Below are 20,229 nucleotides of genomic sequence, written 5' to 3'. Positions count from 1 at the left end.
GGCTCAGGTGTATGTGTCAGCTTTCTTTAAATGCTGAAGACACAAGCACTTTCACTTCAGGATTTATGAAAGGTGGTGAATGACTGGCAAGATGAGAGTGTCCTGATAAGAGAAGCTAGTAAAGCAATCATAAAAGGAAAGAAATAATTTAGAACTCTAGAGCCTAGGAAACCTTGAGGAATAAGTTTGGCCCAGCAGCTCCAAGGGATTATGACCACTGATTTCAGACAACATAGCTGCTTGCTTTAAACTAAGGGATCTGAACTTCTGTTAAAAGTGAAAAGGGATTACATTGCAGCTTGTAGAGTTCAAAGCAACCAACGGGGACAGAAAACTGGGAGCAAATGGCCTAATCATGTTTAATGGCAACATCAACTCGGAAGAAGCCGAGGGGGTTCTGTTGAAAGCTGTGCACTAGAGGGGACTGGAGCCCACGCCTGTCATATTCACCTCATGTCTGCATGACTTGTTGCAACCACTTGCATGCTTTCACGTATACAGTCTTCTTTGGTCATCTTCAAAACCCTGTGAGGAATTCCCATTCCAGGGAGGAGAATAGGAGAATAACTCATCATATCAAGGGAAACATCTTCATGGCCAGTCTTGATACCTGGATAAAGATTCTTAAAAATAATAAATTTGGAGTCATCATTTCAAAATATGTTTGTAAAATATGGTTGTCTCTAGAGCCCATATTCAAATTATGCTTCCTAGAACTGGCCATTAGCTAATCTTTTTTTCCCCTTGTTTTAATATTCATAACTACCAGTTCTTCCTCCAGCATTCTCCTGGGGATATGTTCAAAACATGCAGAACTCCAGTCTCCCTTCCCCAAAGAAAGTGAAATGACAAAAGAAACAAATTCCAATGCTAGGAATTGTATTGGGACAAATCTGTGTTGTGGTTTTAAAAATGTAGCTTAAATCAAAACACCTGGCAATGAACTGACTGCTTTTGCCATTTAATTTGAACTTATCTGTTTCAATCATATGCTTTAAATTGCATCCAGGCAGCTATTAGAAATTAATATTTAACTTAGATTCTTGAGAGGCAAGAATTGCTAGAAGTCAAGCATATTTATGGCTTTACAACCATTTCCCAGGTTATCCTTACCAAAGATCCCATTTGATACAGATACTCGAGTTTTGATGGGTATTTATAGATGTTTGTGATGGAAAACTGGAGTCAGACAAGCCTGAATTCCAATCTTAACTTTGCATTTGGCTAGCTTTAAGTCCTCGGGCAAGTCAAAAATCCTCTCTAAGCCTGAGGTTCATCATCTGTATAGTGAAATTAACCATATTTACCTTCAATTGTTAAGGTTAATGTGAGTATTGAATGGAATATTTATTTTCACATAGAAAATATTCAAAATGGTAGTATCATTAATATGAGAATTGAGCAAAGATCTGGATAGGGTGAAAAAGTTTACTAGAGCAAGGAGTATCTATAAATTGGTTTTGTTACTGTAATTCTCAATTATAAATTATAGTGGTCCTTCTCAGTTATGTAAGTCCTTAAAAAGCCCGATAGTACAATTCGTATTAAGGAATTTAAGACCTTAAGAAAGCTTATGTTGGAGGTAGATAAATAAACCTATGAAATGTGTTTTATATTCACTGAAGTAAAATAATTGATACCTCACACTAAATTAAAATATTATCAGTAGTATTTTATACATATTAAATTAGTAATACTTTCCAAATTTGTTTCTCATTAAATTTTTTCAGAATCTCTCTCTAGGAGAAAGTACCTGCAAGATATTTTCATTTACAGGATATCAGCTTTTATATATTGATAATATGCTTACAAGCCAAATTTGCCCCGATGTTCATTCTTCCATCAAGGATGTTCCAGTCTCTCTAAACTGATGTGGTGATTTTTCTCTCTTCTCATGTTGCCTACTATAGTTTGTTTCACAATAACATTTCTCCCCTCCCAGGTCTCATCATGCTCCCTGGGGCAGACAGAGAGTAATTTCAATGCTAGAATGTTTAAGAAGCCAGCTAACCAACCAACCAACCAACCAACCAACCAGCCTTTTATGTAATACCGTCGCTGAGTTATGTTGAACATAACTTTTGAGTGCTCTACACAACACAGAAGAGTACTAGCCTAATGAGAATTTTATGGTGAAGTTCCTTTCATAGAGGCTTCTATCCTCTCCCTGCAGTTTTAAAGCCTGTTTAAATTGCTGTTTTTTAATTTTAAGATTTCATTGCAGCAACCTTCACTTGTTCTCCACCATCTGCCTAACCTTCTCTTTTCATTATAAATATCCACCTATTTTTCTAGTTTCTTCAACAAGAGTGACTTGTGAGTTATAAATACTACATCTAAACTTCCCTAGTTGTTCAAATAAGACAGTTGTAGACCAGTTTAAATGGAAGCAAGCCAAACGTTTCTGAGCTTGACTCTGTTATCTATATTTATTCTCACTAATTACAACTCTATGCACACAAATATGTTTAAATGTCTAAATGGGGATAAATGAGGAAAGTGCCAGTTTATCTGCTGCAGAACTAATTGAGTTTCTCTTGCTCTCTTAAAGGTAAGGGCTGGCTAACAGGCCAGAGTTGGGTTCTGAGGGACAAAGCTCGAGGAAATCAGGCCAGATAGGATAGTGAGCCAAGTCACAGTCTCAGAGGAAAAAACCAATATAACCCTACTTGTAACTGCCTAACCATGAGTTGAAATTTAAAATAAGGGTCAGTTCAGAGTGAAGACAGATAGATGAGAAGCAATGGCAGGGTACTGAGGTCTTAGCTGAATGTCAGATAATCCAGTTGGCCTCCTGAATTATCAGTTATAGGACAGTTAAGAGTGATTTATTAGCACTATTTTTCTCATATTTTATATTGGGCTGTGTTGGTGACCCATGAGGCAGCCAAATAATATAACAAAATTGCTTATGGACCCCAATGGTGAGTTACCATGTATTGAATCCCTCCTTCAAATCTGAATGCCTATGTTGGACTTTTTTCCCTATACTGTCAGCCAGCGGTGCAGTGTTTTTGGACATTACCTGTGTGAAATCTAATGCTACAGAAAAAAAAAAAAATTGTACCTGGTTGACTCTTAGGGCAGATGCAGAAGAAATAATTCTTAACATTTTAAATAGAATTTGCCGGTGATCTCAGTTATGCTAAAAGATAAGGTAACATGATAAGTAGCTACCATGGGGAGAAAATGGGGTAACTAATTATGATTATACAATACAAATAGACATGTGGTGATGAGATTTATGTCTAAGTGTATATTATCAGGCACAAATTCATAGTGTTTATTTAATTTTCCATTTAAACTACTAATGAAGTACTCTATAAATGTAGGATACTAAAATTATGTCAAATTAGTTCAAATTCTGCACTGTGTGGAAGAAAGTACTGTAATTACTGAACAGTAGAAATATAATTGTTTATAGTACTTAAGCATCACTGCAATTAAGACATCACATTTGTTAAGCTTTCTTTAGAATCTGTGCTTAGTAATTTTTTAAATCTTTTTTTTTAACCTCGATTTCTGAGATTGCTACACATCTCTTTTTAAAATGTCCTTAATAATTTAAAAGTTTTGGTACTCAAAAAGCTCTGTAGAGTCTCAGTCTATTGGTATATGACTCAGGATTCAAGACTGAACGTGAATGGATTTAATTTTTACTTTGATTTTATTTCACTTTAGTATCTTTACTTGGTATAAATGCAATACCGAAAAGAGGCAGCAAAAGACGAAAGTAGATCCGCGTGTAGGTAAGAAAAGGTCACTATCAGTAAATACAGTTCAATAGTGGAAGCCTTAGAAGGCTGAAGTCTTGTTTGACTATTAAAATATCCTTGGAAATTATTCCATTTGTTGCTAAATTTATGAAAACTTTAAATATATATTTTCTTTTTTTAATAGTTTTTCTAGCTAATCCCTAGAAACACATAAACATGTTGTTCTAGGTTTGTTATCTTTTTTCTTACTTCTGCTAATTAGATTTTCTCATTAAAACATTTTCCATTAATACCCATGTAAAAATTCTCAAATAATATTTTTATAAGACATGCATACTGATAATAAACATCTACTTCCTAAATCAACTTCTTTCTTCATTCTACAAGACTATGACTTTCAGAATAAATAAAAATATGGTGCTAGGTGTTTTTACATGTTTTTACATGTCAGAGCTAAAAGTTGAATGTTCTAGGCTGCCAAAACTTAGTAATAGCTAGTTTTGCCACCTATCACACATAACATGGTAAGTTCCTTTGGGTAGTATGGGCAATGGGTTACTATAGTGAGCTTGATCTCTGCATTTGTGTGTGTGTGTTGGATATGTTTATGATTCTAAGTAGCACCATGCATGGCTATTAAAGGTAAAAGTAACAGCAGGGGCATGGTTCCAAATGCTTAGTAAAGATGTTTATTAAAGCTGGCTCTCAAGTGACAGATAAATGCATAGTTCTATTATGCATGCTAAATTCAGTATGCTGCAAGCTTAAAAGCAGATAGATCAAAACAAGAGAGATTTAAAAAATCATAAAGACAAAATGCAGCTATGTCAGTGTGTGACAGGAAAATATTTTTTCCTTAAAAGTGATTTCCCCTCACCCCGTCAAGAAATGTAACCACAATTTATGGAACAAAATTGAATGCAAGTTGGCAGAGTGTGCCTTTTCTTAACTTGCCTGGCATCAAGCTTTAAAAGCCCCAAGTAAATCGACTTTTCTTAAGCCAAGGTACAATTAAACAAAAAACTACATCACATAATTACTGCTGTATAATTCTTATTTATTAATGTGCAATATTTAGTTCTTAAAAAACAAAAACAAAAAACACACACGCAAAACAAGACATTAAACAAATTCTTTCATGCACGGCTTCTCTACCTGACAAGGTTCCGCTGCATGATTTTTTGAGGAGTTCCCTTGCTCGGGGTTGGCATATGTTTTTCAATTTTCACTATCCAGAGTCATATTTGCAGAAAGATATACGAATATTGTAAATGGTGGGCTGTGCTGCTCTCACATGATGAAAACTTCAGTTCCTTGGTTGGGGCTTTGTGTAAATGCCAATAAATTTGAGAGTTCACCCAACTGTGTCTCTTAACCTTTGTTCCCAAAGGTGAAGGGCAGGATTTTTAATCAAGTAGCAATTTATCTTTAATTAGGATACATAATTAGGTATTATCACCTAATTGCAATTACTGGTGGGAGAATGTCACATTTCATGAGTAGTGACCCATGTTGGGTTATAGATCTCCCATTACTGAATTTTGCATCTGTATTTATATTTGGCAGACAGCCAATAAAAATTAAAAGGTGATCAACATGTTTCTCTGCAGTCCAGTTGTCAAAGTCACCAACTCTGCTGCTGAATAAGAAACCAAGAGATACTTCCTGAGTCACATTTAGCTATTTCTGTTTACTGCTCAGACATCAAGTGTAGATCAAAATAGTTGTATACAAAACGCCCATGTGAAATAGGTTAGGTAACTGTTCCACACTTCATTTCTGGTACAGTTAAAAACAGTTTAATGTCTCAAGGCACCACTATGGTTGAACATCAGATACATGGGTCATCAGCTAATCTTCTACTATGCTGTAAAGTCAGTAATAGCTTGTGCAATTGTGAAAAGCAATCTCTAGAGGACTGTTAAGTATACAGTAGGCACGTGTATTATAATACAAATAGAAAACAATGAATCCTAGAAAAAGCATGTTGAGCACCGTTGTGGCATTGTTCATATTTTTACCTAACACTACGTAAACCTTACATATACAAAATGAAAGACTAAATTTTTAAAGTTACACTCAAGGTTGCTTTTTGTGCTATCTCCAAGTCTATCTCCGAGTCTAGTTCGTAGGTGTACTTTTAGAAGTCGTTGGGTCTTGATCAGCTTCTGTTGCACTAGTAGATTCGTTCAACTGTGAGCTCAAGTTTTCCGAGGTTAGGTGGGAAGACTTGTAGACGATCTCATTGAAGTCAGACCTGATGCAAACCAAAGAAGGGTCATTCAAGGGGTCTTCTACTGAAGCCTGGGTGTTTTCTCGAGTGATTCCCATGTCTTTGCTATGTTCTGATGGAGATTTTCTTTTCATGCGAGTGTAAGTTTTGTCTTGATTCTCCATGCGTGGCTCATTTTTCAAAAATCGTCCAAAGAACCAAATAAAGAATCCAAACCACACAAAGGCTATCAGGCTTGGAACAAAGGCCAGACACTTGACATCAAGACTGGCTCCTATGAACCTGCTGTGTAAGAACATGTCTCCCTCAACATATGTTTTATTAGTCTGAGGGTTAGTGTGATTGGACCTCCATTCCCAGGATAGCTTGGTTCTGTTCAAATCTTTTAAACTTTCTGAGTCTTTCACTGTATATATCTTCTGCCCTGGGCCGATATATTGCCCATATTCATGAGGTTTATAAAATATTTGGTTCTTCCACATATTAAGATCCAAAATCAAGACGAGGAAGATAATTCCATAGTTAAACCATTTGCCTGCATTAAAAAAGAAATACTGCATTAATCAAAGGGCCATAAAATTGCAATAGGGTTTTCTTCAATAAAATGAGGATAATGGTATATAGCATAAATTGTTAATGTTTTAGACTGGTTAACAATTAATTTTTTGAGAGTGCTGTGCTGCCATTAAGTGAATTGGCAAAGGGAATTTACTAAATGGATTCTGGGCATACGAAAACACAACTGTAGGTCCCTGAGCCAGTAATTTATGGTATTTATACTAACAAGATCAAGTCTCCCTGTTTCATAGGCACCACAGCTATACTCATATTTGGTTCCATGTAGGTTATCCTCTAGAACATTTCAATTAATGTGAAAAAACAAAGTCTAATGAAATTCTTAGAAAAGTTCAACGTATGATTGAACATCTCTTACAGTTTTATAATTATGTCTGGGCAAGAAATAAATCATTTTGCAATGCAAGCACAGCAGTATATCAAATGAATTCATATTGCTGTTTGTAGGTGACCTGTTGATTAAACCATTAGTTGATGTGATTCAGATCAGTAATCCTTGAGCATTTATTTCAAGACTTTAAAAATAATTGCATCAAATTCTCATTGAACAGAATGCATTTATCAGACATAAATGTAACCATACTTTATGAACTGCTTGAAAAGATATATTTGAAGAGATTGCAACTAACATTTCTTTTTTTAGTATTTAAAAATCTTATATAAATATAATATTTAATGATATATTATCAAATGAAATTTTTACATTTGCAAATGGAAAGAATGTGGAAAAAACTTTTCAGGTATACTAGAGTCCATTATAATTTTTATTATAATTTCTACAAATGGACAAAAAGTGAAAAACTTTCGAGTGATACTAGATTCTATTATAATTTTTTCATTATAGATTATTGCAAGTTTTACAGCATCATGTATATTATAATAATACAGTAATACCTGCCTTATAGGTTTGTTGTAGCAAGTTAGGGGACGTATGTACCAGGTTCCAGAAGCTTTAGTTAAAATAATTTTATGTATTATGCCAAATTTTTTTCTTTTGTATTTGAAGTAACATTATTTAACATTATTGTTACTGCTTCATATGATTATTTGGCAATATACAGTCTAACAAAATATCCAGCTACATAAAAATATAAAAGACATAACTGTGAGGAGTTTAGGAAAGTATTTTATCATCATAATTACATATTTTATTGAAGCTCCTATTATAGGTAAGACTAAATACTTTTAATCCTGGCTCCAAAATTACTAGCTGTGTGATCTGGAGTCAGTTGTTAAATTCTCTAAAGCCCAGTTTCTTTACATGTAGAAAATAATAGTATTTATTAAAGTTTAATAAATAGTATTTATTAAAGAATTTCATGCGATTACTAGATGCTAAGGACAATGTCTGGTACATAATAGGGGTTTACTAGACACTAAGGACAGTGCCTGGTACATAATAGGGGCCCAGTAATTATTGCAATTATTGTCACAAAAGCCTTGCCTAAACCATGATAATTTTTTTATTTGCATGAGAAGGTGCAACTTGCTCCTCTACGAAGAGAACTTACCTAAACTATATGAAGGGAAATAGTAAATCTGCTTGTCCTGACATTGTTCAGCTATATAGAGCTTATAATATTTGAAATGAAAACTCTTGCCTGAATGATTTTTTTGGGCATACCCAACTGGAAAGTAATTCTGAACACTGGGTATGTTGTTTCAGATATAATGAAATATTTATAGCATCTGGTGTTGTTAAGTTCAAACCACTCATGAGATCTTCAAAACTAAACCAGGTTCATACTAAGGATCAACCATAACAGACTCTGTGTAGAACACATTGGTAGATGCTGAAGACATATGTTTCTGCCTTTCAGAAAGGAATTCATCATCTTGTTAGGGGAACAGGACAGAGATCAACAGATGAATAATAAGAGGCTACATCTGAGAGGTGCCAAATGAGTGATACAAACCATAAATGCTGTAGATATTGAGGAAATGGAAAAAAAAAACTGAAGGATACTTTCTGCAGGGAAGATTTTGAGGAAGGAACAATTCATGTGGTCCTTGAAGAACAAGCAGGACAGAAAACAGTTTGGAAAATTTTGTGTTTATTTTAGTTTACGCTTTCAGTATGTTGCAGATAGAACAGTATATATGAAAAGATGAGATGACATGAAAGAGGCTGAGGGGACAGCAAACAAAAAGAATGGAGATTATTGTAGAAAAAGGCCGGAAAGGGATGAGAAACAAGAGAAATGAAAAAGTTCAGAGATTCTTATCCAGTGTTAAAGAGACACTAATCTGTAGATGCCATGACAGAAAGCAAGTTGAAGGAGGGGCTTTGGGTTCTCCTCTGTTGTAGGAGCTTTATATTTATTCTCTTGCTATAAACTGTACGTGTTACAAAGCCAGACCACATGGTGGGGGAAGAGGTCCTTGTGCTTGTATGACTGATCACCATCTCCTTTTTAAATTTTTATTTTCCTTTTGAGACAGTGTCTCACTCTGTTGCAAAGCTGGAGCACAGTGGTGCAATTACAGCTCACTGCAGCCTTGAACTCCTAGACAAAAGCAGTCCTCCTGCCTCAGCCTCCCAAGTAGCTAGAACTACAAGCCCAAGTCACCATACCTGGCTCCCACTACTTTCTTGACTCCCAAATGTTTCTTTCTCCCAAAGAACTTTTTCCAGCACTATTCAATTATTTTTCTACCAAGTGAATAGTGCTGGATCAGTTTGATCACTAAACTTGCACACCCAAGGATCACTTTTTATTATTTCTCAAGTGTCCTGATGTCTGAACATTTAGATGGGATGGAGAAGGAGTAAATTAAAACTGTGTGGCCTAACATCAGTTAGTGGATATCATCATCTACTCCAACATATCTTTACTGGTTTGTAAAAGGGAGCACCATGGCGACAAAGCTTCAGGCTAGAAATCAGCAGATGGCCATCTCATCCCAACACTAAACTTAAAGCATATGACCTTGGGTCATCTGTTTAACCTCTCTAGACCACAGTTATTCTATTTTCAAATTGAGAAAACTGAACTAGATGCCTTCCAGTTCCATAATTCTGCCCTCCTCCAACAAATCTGTCTACTTATTGGTCGTGTATAGAATCCAATTTTTTATTCTGTGAAATGGAGAATAATACCAGTGTAACTACCTCAAAGGATTATTTGTGAGGATAAAGCGAGATGTTGTACTGGAACACTCTCTGAAATATATTGTTTGCCAAAAATGTAGGGTGGTATTATTTCTCCAATTTCTTTTCCCTACTTCTTTATTCCACACAGTATAGGATCTTGGTGATGGAATAGAGAGAAGGACATGTAAGGATTGTAACAAAGATATATCCTAAAATTGATGATATTATCTAATTTTTCTGTTGGGATAAAAGAGTATACATTACTAAATACCAACAATAGGAAGATGACATGGAACCAGTTATCCAAGAGGACCCAGTGTGTGGCTCTATGTAGATATGCTTTGTGAATCAGCATATTTAACATGTTAAAAATCCTTAGCAATTAGTAGTTTGTCTACAGTAGTATTGGCCCTGAGGAAAGACCTTTTATATCTATGAATTTTGAGGCTAAAAAACAGGGGATCGTGTCCCTACCTCTCTGCCACAAAAGAGAGGCCATGTTGGGGTGGGGAAGTGCAGAGGGGAAGGGATGCAGTGAGCCAGGCTGCCTATTCATATCACATTTCCCTTCTTCTCCCTCCTGCGGATGCAGCAGCATCCTTCCCTCACTCAGCTGAAACTTGAAGCTGCTAAAATGGTAGAAAAAAACGGCCCTTCTTATTATTTTTGTTTGTTTGTTTCTGCCCACCTGATATGACCTCTAGTTCATTTATCTGTTTACAGAGGAAGGATGTTCATCTTTCTCTGTCATCCATCCTTCCATTTTTTCCACACACTGTGTCGTTACCTTGGTAATGCTTCTTCCTCCTTAAGAAATTCAGTTTGCTCTATCAGATGCGGCAAAGCAGAAGGTAAAGTCAGGCAGGGCAACCCAACCCCTGTGTTCTTGTCTATAAGGTGAGGGAGTTGAGCTAGATAATCCTTAAGATTTCTTCCCAGCCCTAAAAGTCTCTTTGATGAGTCTGTGAAATAAACATTGCCTAAATCTTAGTGTTTTGTGCTGGGCCAGGAAATCTCAACATTAGAGCAAAGAAGATGGAATATACAATTTTAGAAGGAGAAAGGTTTTCTGAAAAAAAATTGTATATTCTGAGAAACAGTGTTTACCATAAAAAATAAATTTGAGTCCCTGAAATGACCCATATAGAAAGGATTTAAGACAAAAAAGAACAGAATAGAAAGTGCTTCTATAGCCATTTTCCCAAGTGTGTTGTTGTGAATATATAATCGACAGTAACCAGAGGGTTTGTATTTCAGCATTAATCATATGAGAGCTTTTGCATTTTCCCCTGTTGTTTCAACTACATAGCATGATGTAAATCAGCAAAGAGGTAGGGTAAGAATCCATACATTCTTTCTATTAATCTCCTTGTTGCAATACTTCACTATCTCCTCTAATGAGAAATCACTGCATGGTGCTGGTGGGATTACCTCTTTTTTGGTTTTGGGGCTTTTAATGAATCTTACTGCTTGTCAGAGATGATATTATAATGAAAATTTTATCTTTTTACTTTGTGGGAGTTTACAGAATCCGAGGATAGGTCATTTTAAAAGGATTCTTCATTAAATATTAACCTCGCTTAAATAGCAAATGACAACAAAGTGTTGTTTTTTCAACTAAGGAAAAAGACTATAAGGTACTGATAATTCCACCACCGAATGAACTTTTCATGATTGAAATATGCAAATATAATATTTTTAATCTTTTACTCTGCAGAGTGCCAGTTAGCATTGTGGTTGAGCTGTGCTGCAGGCCCTTCTCTACCACATGGGTGCGATGACTTGGCTAGACTTTGACACCCAGTGCAGGTGTATGGATGTGCAGTTATGCTCCACAAAGTCATTCAGCAACCATCATGGGACAGCACAAAACCAGGGCCTTGAAGAAGATGAATTTTTGATAAGTAAAAGAAATACGCAACTTGCTGTACCAGTTTTCTTGGCCATCCATATTCAATCTCCCCTCATTCTAGATGTGAGCAGTAAAACCAGGGCTCATGAGTTAGCATCTCTTCATGTCTCTCCCTAGGCAATTTAGGGATATCTAGAAACCATGTTAAGTACTTGGGTTATGAGGAGGCCATGTAGCAAACTGAAAATATTTACTTATTAATTTATGAAATAGTCATAATTATTTGAGTTATCAAAATACCTTCTTAAGACTTAAAAACAAACTGATACAGCTTCTCAAAGTGCCTCTCTTGTCTTTGTTACTTCCTAAGTGGGAGGCTATTCCTTAGGAAGCAATCCAATGTGAAGAGTACAGGTAGGAACATGTGATCATAAACAGAGAAAGAAGAAGACAAGTGGTTATACTGAATGAGATGACCATTAGACTATGACTTTCTTGAGATTGGGAACTGTGTCATGTTCATTTCTGTGTTCTCCAGATACCAACTAGTTTTTGACACATATTAACTCAGAAAAATATCTGTTAGCCAACTTGTAAACTATGAGACAATGTGCCCAGAAAAATACACAAAGTTTTAGCATTTCAAATAAAATGCACTTGTCATAATTATCTGATGGATTCCATGATATAGCTAAAACTGGATATAATCTGAAAAACTGGGAAAAGCAAAATGTTCACATTTCAAGGATTATGAATAATTATATATTTCAAATCTTTCCTCTGGCTCTGAAGACAATTCCTAAAGGGCATGTAAGTTTTATTACAAAGGTGCTCATGTATGTACAAATGAAGACAGGATGCCTCAGGGTGGGCAGGGCAGACACTCAGGGCCAGCAAGAACTGACAGGTCATGGGCAAAATGATGACCCTGAAGAAGATGAGTTTTGGACAAATAAAAGGAATTGCTGCTTTATATAGAAGTAAACATAGTTAACTCTTAGAGCTGAAAATGAAAATTGCTTGAGGAGAGGTTTGGAAAAATTCACAACTGAGAGAGGAGCAAGAGGTCTTTGTGTACTTTGGATAAATTCATGATCTTCGGGGACTTTCTTTGTATACGGGATGCATCGCATTTCCTTATAACAAGTCCCTTGCTAATTTTGCCAGACAGAACATTCTGCTGGAGGAACCACTGGCCTTCCCCTCCCCAGCCTTCTCATGGCCTGATTCATACAGGAGAGTTCTTTTAAAAAACCACTTTCTGGGAACTCATTTGCTAGAAATCATGCACCTATGAAAATAAAATCCTTCATTTTTATTCATTATTTTTCACATTCTCACCATTGTAAAACACCTGTACCCTCACACAACACAGGAAACTGAAATAGAACAGACACTACATAGGTTTGTTTACTTCTACATGTTCCATTTTTGCCGAAAGGGTTCCCGTGGGCATCATCGTGCCAACAGTGTGAATTCTTTTCTCAAGGCTGCACAGGCCTTCCTTCTGGCCTTTTGCCCAACCCCCTCCTAATTTACTCAGATGATGGCCACCAATGGGACACTTCCTTTGTCTGGCTACCATGACAGATGGCAGAGCTTCCACTGGGATTGGCATTAATAGGACTCAGAGGAGCTTCCGAGACTGAATTGAGAGGCCATTCCTCTCTGACCTCCAGAGATTTAGTACATCGCATTTTCAATCCATCTATGCACTTACCTTATAGGTAAAGGGGAAGAGGGCAGAGAAGATCATTATACAGTTGCTTTTAGTGTTTACTTTTAGGAGGAGAACAATGAACTTGGGCTAAAAGTACCAGTGTTACTTAATCGCTGACCATTTATTCCCTTTGTTACTGAAGTCAAAATTCTAAGAAAAAATATTTTTAAAACACCCTTGGATAGAAATGATTTATTTTCATAAGCTGTGGCCCAGCTTATAAAATGAAAGCTCATACATACTGCAGCAAGCCATCTGTCAAGGGGGATCCAGATGAGCTAAACAGATGCAACAATTCAAGTTATTTCTGACATGCATAAATAAAACTAGCTTGGAATCAGGATTAAAAAAATACTCAAATCCTAAATGCTTTTAAAATGTCAATGGGAACTCATCAGTGTCAGATAACCCTCTACATACAGAGTATTTCCTTGGGAGAGAGAATTTTGTATTCTTAGCTTTCTCCTTTTTAAGGACTCAAGACAGCAGATAATAGTAGAGAACTCAGAAGAGTGGATAGGTGGCAAGAGGGCACCCTCTCAAGCTACCCAGCATTTCTGAATTAAATAAAAAAGACAATCTCTGGCCAGATGAAAGAAAGAGCTTTAAGTAAAAAACAGTGAAAGCTTATTGAAAGCTTACTACATGGCAAGCAGTGTCGTAAGTGCCTTACATATATTATTTTAATTCTCACAACAACCCTAAGGGATAAGTATTATTACTGTGCCCATTAAATAGATGAGAAACTGAGTCTCTGAAGGGTTAAGGAACTCGACGAGGACCACATCACCAGTAAGTAGCAAAGCTAGAGCCCATGTATCCAACCTCTTTGCTCCATTGCTTCCGTGTATGCTGGATGTCTTTTCCAGATCATAGGGACATGGTAGATTGGGGCCAAGGTGGAGTCAACTTTTGACTCCAGAGACCCTTCACGGTCCTTGTCCAGGCTCTTCTAGTGCAGAGTGAGTAAAGCAGATAAAGCAACAGAGGGAGCCATTTGGAGTTCTACAGGTTCCCTTCCCATCCCTGGCTCCAGCTTCCTTTGTGGTCACTCAGACCAGCACCTTTCCCCAATCATAGTCTCCTCTGTTGGACCCAGCTCTAAAATTTCAGCTCCTAGGAGGACTCTACCATGTGCCTTTCTCCCTGGTCATCCCACTGCTATTGAATTTGCATTCTACCCCTTGGCTTTTGATTTTAACAGTTGCATATGAAAACAAATTAAAGCTGAGATAAGGGGAATTCTAACTATAGAAAATGTCTCTCAGTAGCAGTGTGTCTCAAAGAGCAGTTCTCTGCCAGCCAGCAGACGTATCACTTGCCATGCTTGACAGAAGGGTGGATTCCAAGTCTGCCGCATACCTCAGGCATCAGATTCTGGAGGTGTGGCTAATGCAGATGTCTTTTAAATAAGCTCTCCAGGTGATTCTAATACACATTAATGTTTGTGATCCCCTGATGGATCTAGAGGGTTTTATGCTTACTAACCCCAGTGGTGATACTATATTTAGTTATCAAGGAAAGCACTGAAGTCTCCATAAAAAAAGTACCAGGACTTGGAGGAGCTGATCAACAAGCTAGAATTTGTAGTTCACATGGAAATTTGTAGGCTACTAACTATTGAGAATATTGAAATGCAGCATGTAGCACAGTATTTTGGAAATTTTACCTAGGTTTCCACAGAAACAATTGTCTTACAAATGTAGTCAGGTAAAGCAAAAAGCCCTTCACAGAAGACTAGATGCCATTCTGGGGTGGCCTCAGCAACCTCTTCAGCCAATTAACAAAACAGAAAGAGTAAAAGAAACAGAACGAAAATGAGAGAGAAAAGCTCAGACTGCTTCAAATTCCAAACCTGTGCCATTTTCCTAGGTATTTTTATCATGGCTATGTGAATGCATGTGAACAAACCAGGTTTACCACAAATTGGATTTAATTTGTTTATGGTGGAGCCCTTCACTCCACAGTCCTCACCTACCCTATTTTAGTTTATTTTTTGAGACAGGATCTACCTCTCTTGCCCAGGCTAGAGTGCAGTGGTGCCATCATGGCTGACTGCAGCCTTGACCTGGGCTCAAGCAATCCTCCCACCTCAGCCTCCCAAGTGGCTAAGACCACAGGAGTGTGCCATCATACCAAGCTAACTTCCTCCCTCCCTCCCTCCTTCTCTTTCTTTCTTTCTAATTTTTTTTTAAATTTATTTTTTATTTTTTTTAAGAGCTGAGGTTTCCCTATGTTGCCCAGGCTGGTCTCAAACTCATGGGTTCAAGTGATCCTCCTGCCTTGGCCTCCCAAAGTGCCAGGACTATAGGTGTGAGCCACCACGTTCGCCCCCTATTTTATTAATATTTTGAATTTAAGCTCCAGGATCCTCAAAAGCCTTTTTGGTAAGTCCAGGCACCCAATTGTTCGCATGGTGCATTTCAGGGAGATGCTCTGATCTCGTCTGTAGTCTCTCAATCAGAAAGGAGACATCCCCAATTATCAACATCACTTTGGGGAGCTTTTCCAAAGTCCCATTCCCTGGCCCTCACCCAGACCTACTGGATCAAAACATCAGTAATGAAACCCAACAATCTGAGTATTTATAAAGTTCCCTGATGACTAGGCCATCAGCATCATATGGCAAACACTGCACCAAAGTCTTAATTACAATACTTTCCCACCTTCAGGCAAACCAGATTAATGTGCAGTCTGCTACAAAAATTTAGGCTTTCATCCTTTTAGGTTTTCAGAAAATAATTCTTGGTGGGAAAAGGGTTTTAGTTCAAATGGAAGTCATGTATCTGCTTCTATCTAAATGCACAGTAGGCTTTACCTCGAAGTTAATAACACTGAAGCTTTAGGGACTCTGCATGCATGGCCCCCTTCCGAGGCACTGAATATAATTTTGAGATGTAATTTTATATTCATCTTCTTAAACAGAGTATTCCACATTGTGTAAACTCTGGACACCACAAATCTGAAATCTGTACCGTCTATAAATGACAATGTAAATGATAAAGTTATACAAAATAACCCAAAACTAAATATTTTTAGCAGCTCAATTTTTTTCTTACCAATAGGTTCTCCTTTTTTTTTTTTTTTTTTTTTTTTTTTTTTTTTTTTTTCCTTTTTAAACCTGAAGTTCTGTACTTAAGGAGGATATTTTTGACAAGGCATTCTGATAGTCAGAGACAATATTAGTGTAATGATGGCCTGGGACAAGAGCTGGTAGCAAGAACAGATGGTCTACGCAAAAGCCCACCCAAAGGGATATGATGATGCCATGTGTGTGATAGCTGTTTTAGAAGTCCAAGAGGGTAGCATGCTGCAGAGATTAAGTGGGGACTCTGAAACCACACTATGTGACCTGAACTCAAATTGATTGATTTACCCAGTGAATTTAATAGATGGGCCTCATTCATTTTGAATAGGAAAAGAAACCTGCTGCATCTTCCCTATTCATGAGCTCATTCTCCAATTTAGGAAGGTCGCCTCATGCTCAAAGCAAAAAACAGCCTCCTAGCTGGGAAGCGAAGGTTTTTTGCAGTACTCAGATGTTCATGTTTTCTGGGCTCAGACTATTTTTATTCGGCAGCACAGACGGTAGTGTAAGCACAGATTTCTTCAGCAGATTTTATTATACCAGGTGTGGGATCCTAGGCCATTGTCCTTAAAACAGACACACATTCATTACCTGCATCTGAACAGCTTTGAACTAATGCCATCCTTTATCGGTGATCATTCAGCTGTCTGCTTCTTGTCATAAAGAGAGAGAGATATAAAACGTAGCTCCGGGAAGCCCTTTTTAGATGAGAATGACTGCTATGTCATGAAAGGATATTATAATAAATCATATTTTAGCCATTTCAAAAGCAGAAAATATCTGAAAATAAAATAATCTGAAGATCCACAAGAGAATCACTTAAGACGAACCCGAGCTTTGCCACAGAAGTAGGTTTTAGAGAAATCAAATGAGAAGTGGCCTAACTCCCTAAAAGCGTATGTTCTGATTGGGGCTCTAGGATACCATTGTTTTAATTTCAGCAACAAATAAAGAACAAGAGCATAAAGAATATAACATTGAAAATAGACACCGAGTCCTATGTGGTGAAAAATAAACCCATCCAATGAACCAGGTCAGGTAGAGTGGTATATGGAGTATGGCAGAAATGGCTCTCCACACCAAAGATTTTTCTTCCCTCTTTGATAATCCTACACTAGAATACTAGATCTGACACCAGAAGTGGCTGCTCAACTAAGGACTATATTTCCTTGCTCTCCTTGACTCTAACTAGGGCTATGTACCAGATATCATCAATGGAACATGAGGAAAGGTGACATATTTCTTTTCCAAGCCCAAGAGGTTAAAGAACAGACAAGCCTTCTTAATCACTTTCCCCATTCTCTTTATTTCCATCTGCCTGCTGGATGCTAACACTGAAACTGTCCAAGCCACCAGTAACCTAGGTCCCAGAATGACAGTACGGAGCCCCCTGTTGATCTGAAAACCGCCTTGCACTGTTAAGTGAATGAGAAATAAAATTGTATTTATGCCTCTCAAATATTATGGCTTGCTTTTTACAGCAACTCGCACTACCCTGACTAATGTACGAAGATAATCAAATTGTGTTCGAAGATACAACACACCTGTTATGTGAATACGATATTCCTCCTTGAAGATCTTCTGGAAGAAAGGAATCTTGAACTGCATGTGAGGGGTGTGCAAACCAGGGAGATTTACATCAACGTCTCCCATGAAATGGGGGAATTCCCAGTCCTGTCAGAGAAAATCAAATAAAAACATATTTGTGATTTGTTTCATTTCTAAGCAGCAAAACATCAAAAATTGACTTTTTATAAGCATTTATTTTAAAATCATTTAAATGCAGCCAGCTGTTAGATATATCAGTTTCATTCTGTGATGGTTGTTTTATGTACATTAGGTAGCAGTACACATTCAAAATCAAAATTAAGTCGTAACTTATATCTTCAGATTTTCTTTTTAATGTGGTAATAAGAAACCAATACAGAATTGATTTGCATCTACACATGTTTATCTCTTTCATTCTGGAGAACTGAACTTAAATGTTTTTAGGAAGGAAGTGATCTGTATTTAATAAATATGGGATAAATTTGTTATTTTTTGTTTCATGACTTTTAAAAAATATGAACCTTATAGCATGTTTTCTGTAAGAAGACAAAGTAAAGAAGATCTGATTCATTTAACCAAGTTCTTTGATTCACATCAAGTGACTTTTACTGATCACGTCTGCTGGCAACCATCCAGAATGTAAAAATGACAGGCACCTGTCCGGCTCTCTTGCAATTCAGCATCAGTTTAAGCCAAACAATGGAAGACCTGACATGGTAGCATGAGAGATCAACAATGAATTTTAATTCCCAAATTGTCACTAGTTATTTCCTTGTTTTCAAGGCAAAACTGGGTGGGCCAACCCTCCTTCTCTGAAGGAAGGGAAACAGATGCAAATGAGGACATTTTTAGGTGTCTGACCTCCTCTTGGTTTTCAGATAGAGGCACCAAATTAAAGTTCATAACTAGCATATGAAGAAGGAATACACAAAATTTGAAGAAACATTTGAGATAGATCCATAGACACTAGTATACACATTTTCACTTGTAACACCTAAATAATCACCAAATAATCAGTCCTATATTTAGTTAATATTCTTTAAAGAATGAATATGAAAAATTCAGAAACAAAATATTAATTTGAGATTTTAATCCATTACATCAATATAAAGAAATTAAGTCTATTCGAGACTTTTATATTTGCAGCTGAGAGGGATGTGCTAGTAATATAGTGCCTAAACTTTTTAGAGGTTTCCATGTCTATTCCACTCTCCTCTCTGTTGGGAATTCTGGTTAAGAGCGAATGGGCCTTGAAGAAAAGATAATATGTGAGTGGCAGTAACCAGAAAAGTCTGCAGTGTCTACCAGTTTCCTGATCTATGGATCATTTCAAGCTGCTAATAAGAAATAAATATACAAGAAGAAAAACGGAGTGATGCAACATTATCCCTTTCTATCAGTGTACGTGTAAATCTCTTGTTGGTCTCACCTCCACTTGTCTTTCAGACATCAGCAGCAAATAGACATGTAATTTGGGAAGTTCATAAAACCCAACACACTAAAGCTGAATTAATTTGGCACATTTTGGTCTAAAATATTAGGTTAATGTGCATTTGCCTTTTTTCTCCCACTAATGCCACCTTTGTTCTTTCTATGTTGCTTGGAAGACATTTGCAAAAATAATAATAATTGACATTGAATTTAGCATTTTGCTAAAGTATAACTCATGAAAAATTATGCTTGACAAAGAAAATCACTGATAACCAGAGTATCTTTCACTTGCCCTGGATAAATGACACAAAGCATTATCAATACAGCACTTCTCTTTTTATTTCTGGGTTTAAGGAAGAGAAGATTTCTTGGTAGTAATTGGGCAAGTGTGTTCAGAACTGGTTTCTTTCTAGAAAGACACTTTTGAATGCTCCCATTTAGCGTTTCCTTCAATGAAGCTAAAGTTTTCTATTGGGTATGAAATTGGTTTTAGTTTGAAAGCAATCTCTAGAGATTTCTTGTAGACTATGATCAAAATCTCTCTCTCTCTCTCTCTCTCTCTCACACACACACACACACACACACACACACACACACACACACACACACACACTTCCTTGATTATTTCCCACCTGTACTTTCACAGAGAAAGATAAGTTATGGAAATGGAGAGTAAAGGAAAGAGGGGGAGGAATAAGTCTTAGTTTTTATCTGGAAGATTACTTTACTTTTTTTTCTTTTTTTAAAGAAAGGGCTCAGAGAAAGTAGTTTGGACCTGGGGGTGTGAAGTGTGAGAGAAGCAGCTGGTGCCATGTAAGAATTTTTTAAAAGAAGATAAATAAAATAGATAATGACTCATTCATAAAGTCTTTCATATTCATCCTATTTTACTTTTTATAATCACGATTTTGTTTTTCCAAACTCTTTTACTTAATCTCCTAAAGCCTTACCTCCATTCTCTCTCTCTACTA

The 20,229-nt window shown here is 36.8% G+C and overlaps 1 protein-coding gene and 1 long non-coding RNA gene across 6 annotated transcripts in view; one reads left to right on the top strand and one right to left on the bottom strand.

The window, feature by feature from the left end:
- The window catches only part of LOC126931323 (uncharacterized), a 67,766-nt gene extending 49,925 nt beyond the window's left edge, over window positions 1-17,841 (top strand). The window contains exon 4 of the long non-coding RNA XR_007717829.1: window positions 17,761-17,841. This is a non-coding gene — a long non-coding RNA (uncharacterized LOC126931323). The remainder of the gene's footprint in view (window positions 1-17,760) is intronic.
- The window catches only part of TMEM117 (transmembrane protein 117), a 563,388-nt gene continuing 547,915 nt past the window's right edge, over window positions 4,757-20,229 (bottom strand). For all 5 annotated transcript variants that reach the window (XM_050749383.1, XM_050749385.1, XM_050749384.1 and 2 more), the window contains 2 exons: window positions 17,824-17,953; window positions 4,757-6,484 (listed from right to left, as the gene is read on the bottom strand). In XM_050749383.1, coding sequence (XP_050605340.1) covers window positions 5,838-6,484; window positions 17,824-17,953 — 777 coding nt within the window. In that variant the 3' untranslated portion in view covers window positions 4,757-5,837. The remainder of the gene's footprint in view (window positions 6,485-17,823; window positions 17,954-20,229) is intronic.

This window comes from Macaca thibetana, chromosome 11 (genome assembly GCF_024542745.1).
Source record: "Macaca thibetana thibetana isolate TM-01 chromosome 11, ASM2454274v1, whole genome shotgun sequence".
Classification (NCBI taxonomy): Eukaryota; Metazoa; Chordata; class Mammalia; order Primates; family Cercopithecidae; genus Macaca; species Macaca thibetana.
The sequence above is the reverse complement of the archived record's forward strand: the minus strand, read 5'-3'. Positions and strand labels throughout refer to the sequence as shown.